General features: G+C 40.2%; 1 protein-coding gene across 1 annotated transcript; it reads right to left on the minus strand.

Annotated features, from left to right (window-relative positions):
- Positions 1-2,894: 2,894 nt before the first annotated feature.
- LOC112140176 (zinc finger protein 827) lies at positions 2,895-11,708 on the minus strand (the record flags this gene model as incomplete). Its single annotated transcript, XM_024263061.2, is given in 4 exon segments — positions 2,895-2,955; positions 6,296-6,919; positions 7,067-7,252; positions 10,778-11,708. Coding segments are annotated over 4 exon segments (1,100 nt in total), but the record flags the coding sequence as incomplete, so codon positions are not given.
- Between the last annotated feature and the right edge of the window lie 1,530 nt (positions 11,709-13,238).

A 13,238-nucleotide genomic window follows, 5' to 3' on the forward strand; every position in this document is an offset into this window, starting at 1 on the left:
AACCACAGTAGATAACAAATTAGCTAAAAATGTTAGCATGTTGCTGAAATATAAGCAAAACTCCAAAATAGCTTAAAATTCCTCAGTAAACTAAATTAGTCAAAAACGTTAGCATGTTGCTAAAATATTAGCTAAACTCTAAATTAGCCTACAAACCCCGGTAGATAAATAATTTAACAAAAAAGTAAATTGATTTATTTCTTCAGATCGGTAAATGGGAAATGAATTACAAAGGTAAGAAAGGGTTCATAGAGGCTAAATTAGGCTAATTACCCAAGTGGATAACAAATTCACCAAAAACGTTAGCATGTTGCTAAAATATTAGCTCCAAAAATAGCATTAAAAAACTTCAGTAGATGCCACGTTACCAAAATGAGCTAGCATAATGCTAGCATAATGCTAGCATAATGCTAATATAACAGCTCAATGACATTTTTTTTTAAAATTACAATAAAAAACATAACCCATGAATATATTTAAAGATTTTTTGCTAATCTACTTAGAAATACTAAATTTGAAGACGTTCTCATTCATTTCCTATGGGGCATATTTCACTAAATTTTTCAAAAACTATAAAGTTTATAAATATCAGAAATACAAGCAGTAATGTCCTGAACAAGCTGAACGTTTTGATACCAAGATTGCTAAAATTACTGAAGGTGTGATTGAGTTTTTACTTGCTGAAAAACGTGAGGAAGAAGCAGGAGAATGACTACAGTGTGAATGCTTACTAAGCAATCACAGCGTTATGTGGTTTTACTGAATGAACACACTAATAGTCTAAAGTCTCTTTCCTGGTTTCTCTCTACTTTGGACAGAAGTGAGCATGTCGGCATGTTTTAGGCAGGACGTCAATGGTAATACGTCAAAGGCAGGACGTGAAGGAAGACCAGAACACGCTGTACAGATGACCAACAAACATCATCAATTAAACATGGTCACTGGCTCTTGGAAAATCCCAGGAGGTCCACTCACAAAGATGGGGTCAGTTCCTATAGACTTCACCGTTAATGCGTTAGGAGTCAAGAAACACACACAACAACAGCAGCTGCAGCAGGTAACACGTCTGTGGAGGACATGAACAGCGAGGGAAGTTTAAGACACCAGAGAAGACACACTTTGATCTGGATTCACTAACCAGACTGATGGAGGATTGTGTTTGTCAAAGATGAAAACTGATTTACTCAATCAGAATTACACCATGAGTCATCAGAACGCGCAAAATGTAGCACGGCTGAAAGGCGGGTGATAATTGGGGCGACTTGATGCAGAAATGAAATGTTATTTTTAGGTGACATGGTGACAGAATAATCTGATGTCCTTCTCCAACATGGGCGGTAATCCGACATTAAAATATCAGATTATCCAATGATCAGATTGTCTGATAACAAGATATCAGTTTATGATATAATGAGATCAGATTATCAAATAAAGAGATATCAATTTACCTGATGATAACATAAGAATATCAGATAATAAGAATTAGATCATCCAACAATGAGATATCAGATTATTAAATATTAAGTTATTAAATTATCTAAATATTAGACATCAGAACCGATATTAAAATGTCAGATTATACAAAACCAAGATATCAGATTATCTAATAATGAGATCAGATTATCAAATAAAAAGATCAATTTATCTGATAATAAAAACACAAGAATATCCGATAATGAGAATTATCTTATCAAATAATTAAATATTGAGATATTACATGATCTAAAAATTAAATTTAAGATTAACCGATATTAAAATGTCAGATTATATGATACCGAGATATCAGATTATCCAATAATTTGATATCAGATTAACTAATAACGACACTTCAAATGTTCCAATGTTGAATTATCAAATGATCAAGTATTGAGATATCAGATTATCCAATAAAAAAACATAAAAAATCCTATATAACAAGAATCTGATTATTTTATAGTATCAGATTATTCAATAACGAGACACCAGATTATCTAAAAATAAGATTATACAATAATTACATATTAGATTACACTATAAAGAGATATCTGTCAATCCAATAATAAAAGAGAAAAATCCTAAAACGAGAATCAGATTATCCAATAATGACATACCAGATAATCTGTTATTGAGATATTAGATTATTAAAAAAAGGTACATCAGATAGATACTTGTACTTTCTCAGCATGTTTACTTCTCGATCATATAAAGGTTCTAGTTTTACATGTGTTTTTGTTAATAAAAAATGTATTTTAAGGGTTAAAACGGCGATGATGGAGTTTTTAAAACAGTCCAAGAAATTTGGCCAGATATAAAAAAAAATGTTTTTTACGTCTCATCGTAAAACACACAGTATTTTATTTTTACATTTCTAAAAATCCTATACTTTAAGATCCACAGAGTTTTGGCATCAACATAATGAAATACTGAGACTGTGGAGTGTGTTTTGATGTTTTAACATTTACTTATTTGTGGTGAGTACAGACATACAACTAACATGTTTGTCAAAATAAATGTTTCCAATTTATTATAATAGCACATAAAACATGTATGTTGAATAAAAATGACTTAATGAACAGTTTAGATCGTCTGTATGGGGAGTTCATATCAACTTGAGTTGAGAATAACTGGTGGATCAAGGTATCGTAGACCCATGAAAACGTAGAAACCATTGAACAGAACAGAGAAACGTCTAGCCGGTGAAACGCATAAGTGTGCGGCCACAAAGAAGCAGGAGTGAGAGCAGCGTTTTTACCAGGTGGAGATTCCTGGGAGTTCAAAGGTTTGAGAGGGTGGGAGGACTCCATGTCCACCTTCAGAGCAGCACTGCAGAGAGGGAAACAAAGGCATCATCAAACAGGCCGAGGTCCACAAGTCCGCAGGAGAGCGCCGATTGATGGCAGGAAAGACGCTTCTACCTGTTTCTAGTGGGCGGAGTCATCCTGTCCACCTGCTGGCTGCTGGACTTACCGGCTCTCTCTGCAGGAAAACAACAGAAAATCATTTAAATCGTTTAAAAAAAAGCAATAAAATGAACTCATGAAGTTGTTTGGTGTTGATTTGATCTGTCGCAGGATAATTATGAAAGCTCCACTTTATTAGAGACATCTGCAAACCTAAAGCAGCTCAACGCAGCAGCTGGATCATAAACTTTACAATCTTTGAATTTCTCGAGGCTTCAGATCTGCATCTTTGAGACAAAAGAAACTTCAGGATTTCTTTGCAGCTGTTGTGAAGCTGAAGTCACTTCCTCTACAGCACATGTGTCAAAGTCAAGGCCCGGGGGCCGGATCCGGCCCTCCAGGTAACTCTATCCGGCCCTCCAGATCATTTTATTTTATTGTTATTAATGACCAGATGTTATCTAGAGCTCATTTCTAACTTGTATATTTTTGATAAAATATATTTTTTCAGAGAGTAAAATATTGAAAGTTATTTAAGGTTTAAATTGATTTATTCTGGAATAAAATTCCTGCCTTTTTATTATTCATAATTATGTTAAAAAGTTACAGTATTAAAATGTAAAAACTTTTGGACTATTTTGGCATTTATTAAGATTTCTTATGATATTTTTCGAGTTTAGCTAATATTTCAGCTACATGCTAGCTGTTTTTGGCTAATTTAGGCTTTTTTCAGTTAGTATATTTTTAAGTTTAGCTATTATTTTCAGCTAGCTGTTTTGGCTAACCTAAGTTTGTTTTTTAGGCTAATTTGGCAATTAGCTAATATTTTAGCTGGCTATCAGCTTCAGCGTTTTTAGCTATTAATTTCAGCATCTTCAACTATCAGCACTAGCATCTTCAGTGGCCAAATTCAGCTGACAGTATTTACACTAGCATTATCGTAGGTAATGCTATATATAGTTCGTAATTGTGTTAAAAAGTTACCATTTTAAAGTTTTTGAAATTCCGCCATGAGGACATATCGGCAAAATTTTCTAGATTTAATTCAGCCGCCCAATTTTTTTGAAAATCGTTGGCGTGGTCATGATGTTGACGGCGTACAGAACAGCCCGCTTTTTATACACCCCCGAGCTATTGGATATGGATGGCTATCCAAAGTAGTGCTGCCACAAACAACTAAAGTCGACTAATCAACGATTATCTTATGGATTAGTCAATTAATCGGATTAAGCATAAACTGGATGTAAAACACACAACTTAATCAGATGTTGCGTTGGACACTTTATCTTTAATTTATTTTGTTTGATGATTCCACTTTCAAGCTCTTCCAGGAATTCCAGGAAACAGAATAACATTTAATTTTAAGTTTTATGGTAAATGAGGCAACAATTAGCTCTAGAAGGTTAATGAAACATTCACTGATTCTTCTTAACTCTCAATGAAAAGGTCATTTAAATCACAGAATGAAATGTAAAAATATCTACCGAAATGTAAAAAACCTCAAACAGTGACTAAAATGTTGAGTAGCTGAAGGAAAATTAAGAGAAGAAATGCTCAAAAATTCTTTAAAAAAATCAAATTAGATTATAAAAAGATTAAATGTACTGATAGATGATATTAAAAATGAAAAGGTACTTCTAAGAGAGTTATAAGAATGATGAAAAAATGTATATTTCTATCGGATGATTGCCACACCTTCATCTTGTTTGCTTTGGGCGTCTCCACAAAAAAAAAAAAAACTTACTATCCCTTACTCACTACCTAACACTGACTGTATATGATAACTGGAGTGAGTGACCTCAAACAGGAAGTATCTGCTGGATCCAAGAAGGCAAAATCCCAGAGACTTTTATAACTATTACAAACTTCTAAACAGCTTTTACTCAGTCATTCTATTGGTCAGAAAAACAATTATTGATCTGCTAGTCAGAGCAAGAATTAAGTTATGAACCGGCTAATCAGATGCCCAAGAAAAGTAGGAAGCGCCACTTCCAACCTTTGAAACTTTTGATTGACGGATTTCAAACCAATCACTGCTTAGGCCTTACGAGGGTTGACCTGTACGGTTTTTGGGTTGTCCAGGTCCGTAGAGGGTCGTGAAGACCTCGTTTGTCCTACAGTTCCCTTAAAGCTCATGGAACCACCTCAAGGGAAGTCAGCGCAAGTGTATCATAAAGTAACACTAATGACCTTGATAGTTCGTGGAGACTACCTGCGTGCCCCATACAGGTTTACCCATTGGACAACCCGTATCCAACCATAAGGGCATTTGGAACTGAGGCATTACTGACGATGTCTGGCTCCAACATGGCGGCGTCCGTATCGCGACTGAAATTACTTAATTTCATTGGAGTTGCAGGTTAAGCACATTCTATGGGTGATGTCGCACTCACTCACTTTCTAAGTCTCCGATACAGTCAATGCTACCAACATTTACCAACTTTTTCGTGACTCGTTTTTATCAGATGGCTCATTCATCTTCTCATCCGTTTGTCCCTTTCACGGTCATGGGGCTGCCGGAGCCTAACCCGGCCACTTCTGGGCGAAGACAGAATACACCATGGACAGGTCGCCAGTCTGTCGCAGGGCCAAGATTGCTGCTTTACCCAAAATCCTGACAATAGTTTATAACCATTGAGTCAATACCAGTCCATGAAACCTTCCCACTGAAATTATCAGAGACCCTCGTCTTCATGCAGAGCCAACTCATTCTCGCTCCCATCTCGTCATATGGAAGTGTGGTTCTGGCTCTCTTTGCGTCACTTTTTGGGTGTCCTCATCTTGTCTTTTCTTGATTTACTGGCTGTTCCCATTATATTAGGGATCCCAAGCCTCTGGGCCGCGAACTGGTACTGGTCTGAGGGCCGCTTGGTACCAGGCCACAGATGCTAATCAGGGGTTCCCAAATCTCTGTACCAAACCGGTGCCCTGACCCTAACTTGGTACCAGTTTTGCGTCCATCACCGCGTCTGGTACAGTATCCTGAGGGTTAGGGACCTGTGATTTAATGGGAACAACCAACATGTCAAAAAACGACGCGTTGGGTGCACCCAAAATGTCAAAAAGGGCCCGAACCGTTCGTCCATATTCATAATTGACGAGTTGGGAGTGAGAATGTGTAGGCAGACCAGAATCACTTGTCCAGAGTTCAGGAGAGCTTTCACAGCTGCCAACCAAAGCGGACAGTCCCGGGTATTGGTAAATGGCGTATACTTGTATAGCCATTGTATATCTGCTGCCAAACACAAGCGCCAACCTTCCACCAGAGGCAATGTGGGGTTCAGTGTCCTTCCCAAGGACACTTCAGCACATGGGCAAGGCAGGAATCAAACATGCAATCTTCTGATCAGAGGTTGACCGCCCTACCACTGCACCACGGACGCCAATGAGTCGTAGATCAACCTGGACGTACTGACCTGAGAGCTGATGCAGCAGCGTGGAGGCCAGGTTGACCGACATGTCCTGCCACAGGACGGCTCGGAGGCATTGGTCCTCCATCTTGGCTCCGAAGAATAGCTGCTCGTCCGTTGGAGCCACAGGGAAAAGCTGGGCGGCCATCTTGGCTGCGGGCAGGAACTTGTTGCTGGTCTTTGGACCTGATACAGGCCTCTCTGCAACTGTTGCTTTTACAGACAGCTGGTCCTCCATGCCGGCTCCAGGCAGAAGGTGGGAATCCATTCTGGCTCCGAAGACGGTACAATCCTCCACTTTCATTCGTAAATGACACTTGTTAGCCTTCGGGGCGTCGGGGTGAGACTTTGAAGCAGTCTGGAAGCTTCCACCGCAAAGCCTGTCCTCTGTTTGGAGTCCGAGGAAGTACTGGTCTGACATTCTAGATCCGAGGAGGCACGGGTCAGCCAGTCTGTTCCCATGGAGACCGTGCTCCTCGGTTTTAACGGTGAAGAGATGCTGGCATTCCATCCTTAGCGTAGAATGAGGAATGTCCTCTTTGATTTGTTGGTTTTGAGCCATAGTGTCAATGTCCATGGGCTCCTCTTCCTCTTTGACCCGTAACACATGGCTGCTCACTTCCTGGCGCTCTGAAGGAGGCGGGAAAAAGCACTTTTATTTAGTTTGACAATTAGTTTGACAATCGGCAGAAGGTAGTGAGTGGGGTCAGGGTTACGTAAACACTTCAGGGACTCTTATTTTGAATGCAGAAATTTTATTAGAAAGTGAGTGTGTACCTGCTAACTTCCTGAGCAGATCTGAAGCCAGCGTGTCGGCTGCTGTGCTGCTGTCAGGAGTATGAGTGAGGGATGGCGGTTCTGGACTCGCGCCGGGCCCGTCTGGCGACAAGGCCACGCCCGGTTCTTCCTGCTGCCCTGGATCCTCCACACTCCCAGGAAGCATGTGAGTTTTCTGGGTGGCTTCTGGAGAAAGAAAACGGTCCATGTTCATCTCCTGATGGTTTTGTTCGTACTTGAGGATAATTAAGTTTATGCTTTCAAATTCAAATGAAAAACAAATGAGATTTTCTACTGATTCAATAAATGAAGGAACAATAAAGTAAAAGCTCACATCTGTCAGTGAAACAGCTGTCGCAGCATTTCTGTCTTCACAAAACAATTTGTGTTTGTTTAACCGTGACTGATAATAATGAAATCGAAGGAAAAGAAACTAAGGATTTTCTTTGATCACGTTACAGGTTGTAAAAATGTTGCTTTTTATGTCAAAAACTTCATTTGATCAACAACATTTACAAAACAAGCAGAAATAATCACATGTCTGGAAGTCTAAAGCATCTGTTTAGGAGTTGAAGATTCTTTACAAGACATATCGTAAAGAATCTTTATCGCATACACTGTAAAAACACATTTGCAACATAAGCTGTAAAATATCTTTACCACATACACTATAAAAACTCTTTACTGCATAAATTGTAAAAAATACTTACCGGATACAAAGTAAATAATTTTTACCACATATACTGTAAAGAATTTTTACAGCTTATTCTGTAAAGAATCATTACTACATATACTGTAAAGAATCTTTACCAAATACACAATAAAAACTCTATACCACATAAATTGTAAAAAAATACTTACCGGATACAAAGTAAATAATTTTTACCACATATACTGTAAAGAATTTTTACAGCTTATTCTGTAAAGAATTATTACTACATATACTGTAAAGAATCTTTACCGCATTAAACTGTAAAGAATTTTTACCAAATAAAACTGTAAAGTATTTTTACCAAATATACTGTAAAGAATCATTACCAAATACACCGCAAAAATCTTTACAACGTACACTTTTAACAATCTTTACAGGATAAACTGTAAAAGATCTTTACCACATACACTGTGAAGTATCTTTTGAAGATATACTGTAATAAAACCTTTTTAAATATGCAATGACATGTATGTATATGTAGTGTATATGTACTATATGTACAAATACAATATAGTATATGAAAAAAATGTTTTTTACATATACTATAAAGAATGTTTGTCAAACATTATGTAAAAAATCTTTCAAATATGTTCTGTAAAGAATGTTTTTATTCTTACATTGAAGAATCTTAACCACACATCTTGTAAAAGAATTTCCCTACATGTACAGTAAAGAATGTTTTTCCACATATACTTTCAAACATCTTTTAAACATATACTTTAAAGAATGTTTTACATACACAGTATATACACACTGTAAAGAATGCTACCAGCCTTTGCTGTTTGTGACGTCATTTCAGCTCAAGAATTCTTTTCTCCACAAACACGTCCTCATTGATCTTCCACTGGATACAGTCAAAAACCTCCTCCAGTCCACTGAATCTGTGTGAGCCACTTAGTCCAACTCCATTGGTCCCCCAGCAAAGGTCCACATTTCCATAGTTCTCCAACAGTCTGTGGCTCTGCTGTATTTCAGACCTATTTCTCCAAACAGATTTTAGCAGAGAGCTTGTGATTCCAATGTGGTTGGATCAGATCTTCCAATCCGCCTTTTACTAAAAGAAACCATCACTCCTGTTTTTAAACGCAGAGCTACTTCCCCCGAGAGTCACACGTTGTGAAGCCGGTCCAACAGCTTCTCCACAGGAGGGCTGGGTTTTCCTTCAGACAAAGGGTGGGCAACTCACTTTTCTATGAAGCAGCTGAGAGCGCTTCATCTCAATCCACAATTTCTAATCCAAATACTCAATTACATAGTATTTTATTTGTCAAACTTTCAAAAACTCCTGTTTTCATGAGCTAAAGGTTCGACTGTCATTTTCAAAATTACATTAATAAGATATACAGTAGGTGTGCTATTTTTTGCCCAAAGAAACCATCTTTGAAAAGAAAAAAACTCTTGATTTGATAAATCGATGCTGCATTATCTAAGATAGGATCAAGTCTGATCCCTAAATCCAGACCTACAGATGAGAATCAGCTCCACCCCATTGAGAAGAATGCAGTTCAGGCGAGTGATCGGTTTAGTCCTCTCAAAGCCTTCATACTCTGACTGTATAGGAGAACCGGACTGAGTGACTCCTTCCCCAAGAAGCCCAAATCCTATGGCCTTCTATTGAGCAATCTGTAGTTCACGTTATTCAAGTTATAAACTGGCCAATCAGATGCCTCTGTAAAAGTAGGTGGAGCCTGCTGTCAAATGTTTAAAAACATTTGACAGATTTTCGGTGCCCCGCATTCAAGTGGTAGGGGTGTGGCCTTCTAAGAAGCTCACTCCTGATTGGTTAGAGCGGCTGCCATAAAAAACTCAGACTGACTCGAGCCAATCACTGCTTTCTGACATCGTCTGGTTCCAAGATGAAGGCACTCATATTAAAGAAAAAATGGCGTCTGAATTGACTTAATTTGGCTGGAGCCAAAAGTCAGTCATTTTGACCAGCCAGTAAGGCCAAGTGGGGCCCATATCGTTTAAAAGTAGGCAGAAAATGTGGGCCCCAATTTGGTTTGTCCGGAGTTTCCGAAGTGGCCCCACCTGTGTTCGCCCACATTAGCTTAGGTGGGCACTCAGTGGGTTGGCTCTCTATGTTGGTCGGCCTACTAGTGGACAGCGTAGCATGTTAGCGACCTCCACTGTAGCGAGCTAGCGAGGTCCGCTGTAGCGAGCTCTGCTATACGGCGCTAGCTAGCTCTGGTGTAGCAAACTCTGTTGTAGTGAGATAGCAAATTCCGCTGTATCAAGCTAGTGAGCTCTGCTGTAGCTAGCTCCGCAATATGGAGCTAGCAAGTTCTGCTGAATCGAACTCTGCTGTAGCGAGATAGTGAAGTTCGCTGTAGCAAGCTAGTGAGCTCTGCTGTCGCGAGCTAGCAAGGTCCAGTCTATCAAGTTAGCAAGCTCCACTGTAGCGAAGCTCTGCTGTAGAGAAATAGCGAGATCCGCTGTAGCGAGCTAGCAAAGTCCGCGATAGCAAGCTAGCGACCCCTGTTGTTGCAACTCCCACTGTATCGAGCTCTGCTGTATCGAGCTAGCGAGTTCCACTGTATTGAGATAGCAAGCTCTGGTGTATCAAGCTAGCAAGCCAGCCTGTGCGGCTGGCTAGCATAGCGAGCCTACCCACTGAGTGCCCACTTAAGCCAATGTGGGCAAACTCCCACATTTTCTGCCCACATTTGAACCATACGGGGCCCACTTGACCTCGCTGGCTGGGTGGTTCCAGGTTTGATGTCCAGTCCAGAGCCATCCCATTTGAAATCCTGTAAATATTTGGTTCTCGTTGATTGGGTAATGAAGATCCTCACCTTAACTGTTTTTTCACTTTTTGTGCAATTATCGTTACTTGTTGAAACTACAAATGTTCCTACAAACAAGTTGTTTTTGTTAGATGTTAGGATAAAAATTTGTTTTCAGGGTTTAAACTGTCTCCATATTCATAAACTCCAAAGGTTAAGACATTTTTTTTGCTGGTTTGAACTTCAGTGTCATCTTCAAAGTGTGTGTGCTACCTGACAGCCTGATGAGGAGGTCAGACGCCATCTTGGTGCTGACATCAGGGCTGAACAGAGAGGTGGCCGCCGGGAACGGACTCGAACCAGCGGCGCATGTGCCCGGCGTGCTCTCACTGTGGGAGCGAGCGGCGTCGCTGGTGCGCGTCTTGGAGTGCGTGCTGGCGGGGTGTGAGCGGCGTTTGGCTGCATCCGAGGGAGGCTGCAGCACACTCGACCCACGCTTCATCTTCCAGCGTGTTTGACAAAAAAAAAAAAGCCAAAAAACTCAGAAAGAGAGGAGGGCAGGAGAGAAGGAGGAAGAGGAGGAGGAGGAGGAAGGCAGTGTTGCTAAAATAAGACGAGTGTGTTTTCCAACATATGGAAGTGAGGAGAGCATCGCAGAGTCGGAGGAGAGGAGAATGCAGAGGGAGGATCTGCTCTTCACACCGAGCTGCTGCTGCTGCTGCTGCTGCTGCTGCTGCTGCTGGCTCTCGCTGACCTGAAAGACAGAGGAAGAGATGGATGGAGAAAAAAAGCCAGAAGAAGGAGAAAAGAGGGAGGCAAAAAGGAAGGAGAACAGAGGATGAAGGGCGGAAGTGAAAAGGGGAGGGAAAGAGAAAGAGGAGCATGAACAAAGTGAATCTGTGAATGAATAAATTATTGAATGCATAGGGCCCGATAATAAGGGGATAAATCACTCCGGTTATCACCATGGCAACAAACCCCATGTGCCATCTCCTGCCCTGACCTCCCCTTCCTAATAACAATTATCCGATTATGATCAATAATCATCAATAACTACTTCAACCCGTCACCATCTGTTAGTGATGATCACGTTCTTGCATAAAAAAACAAAAACAAAATAACAAAAAAATCTGAAAAAATTAGTTTCTAATTTAATTTAAAATATACGTATAATTAAAATTAAATCAATAGTTACAAAAATAATACCCTGAATATATTTCTTCAAATAAAAAGATATTTTGAAAACATAATTAAAAAACTTCTGAAATAGATAAATTGTTTGTTTTTAATTAAAATATATATATATATTGAAAATATGGTTAAAATTAAAATATCAAAGTTACAAAAATACCCCAAAATATTATTTAAAATAGATTTCGAATAATTTAAAAATTTATTTTTAAATATGTTAACAATTTCAAATATGTTAAAAAATGTCAGCATAATTTCAAATTAAAGTCTGAAATAGATTAAATGTTTGCTTTTAATTAAAATATATAATTAAAAATATGGTTAAACTTAAAATATCAATTGTACAAAAATACCCCAAAAATATGATTTAAAATATATTTTAAATAACTTCAAAATTTTCAGTTTAAATATTTTTAAACATTTAAATATACTTAAAAAATAAAGAATATTTTGAAAAAATAATTTTAAAATTCTGAAATAAATTGTTTTTTATTAAAATATATATTAAGCAAAATATATAATTAAAATCTCAAAGTTGCAAAACATTTTTTTATATATTTTAAATAATTAAAAAAACATATTTTTAAATATATTATTATTTTTATATAAATATATATTTTTTTTAAATATTCTTAAATATAAAAAAAAATTACAAAATGTTTTGGAAAACGTATAAATCTTGTAGTTCTTCGCCCCTTCGTCCCCCTCGACCCCGTTTTTCCCTCCGTCTCCAGGCGACAGTGCGCGCGCGGGCTTCCGCCGCCGCATCCGCGCGGGCAGCAGAATCCCCCGGGGTACCAGTTCCTCCACAACACCCCCGCTCACCTGCATGGTCCCGGCCCGCCGGTGCCTTCCCGCCGGCCGGTGGGTCGCTCCGTGTCAGAACCCCCGGAGCCCCGCCGTTAGCTATAGTCCCCCCTCCCGCTGCAACATGGCTGAACGGCACTCCGGCAGCCCTCCACGCCGAGTCACAAAGTCGATTCCCGGCGCGGGATGTCGGTGCTCCGTCCAGCACCAGGCTGACTCCCAATGCCCCCCCTCCCGCTGCCCTCCCTTCCGTTACCGGGAACAAGGGCAGGTGTCACGAACCGTTCCCCCTCCCGTTTCGCCCCCGCCTCCCCGCAACATGGCTGAACGGTAACCCGACCTCACGAGACCTCAGAAGTCCGCTTCACAGGTCACCGAGCAGCCGCGAGCCCGCGCGCTCCCGCCCCGGGACAAAGCCATCCTCCTCGGGCTTACCTTCCCTCCGTGACTTGCCGGTACCAAGGGGGCAGGTGGCGCGGGTGGTGGTGGTGCAGTCCGGGGCATAGCCTATATTTAGACCGTAGCTCCGTTTCAGGTCAAATTAGCCCTTTTTGCCCCCCTCGGTGGCGCGCGGGTCCTGCTCGGTTTGCCCCCTCCTTTTTTCCGCATCGGCGGCAGGAAAGCGGAGGAGCGGCGGCCGCGAGGATCCGGCCGAGCCCGCGGATGACGGGTCGGTCACCGAGCAGGGCAGATGGAGGTTTCCGCCTCCTCTCCGTCTCTGCGTGATGTTCGAGGG

The sequence above is a fragment of the Oryzias melastigma genome, unplaced genomic scaffold (genome assembly GCF_002922805.2).
Source record: "Oryzias melastigma strain HK-1 unplaced genomic scaffold, ASM292280v2 sc00602, whole genome shotgun sequence".
Lineage (NCBI taxonomy): Eukaryota > Metazoa > Chordata > Actinopteri > Beloniformes > Adrianichthyidae > Oryzias > Oryzias melastigma.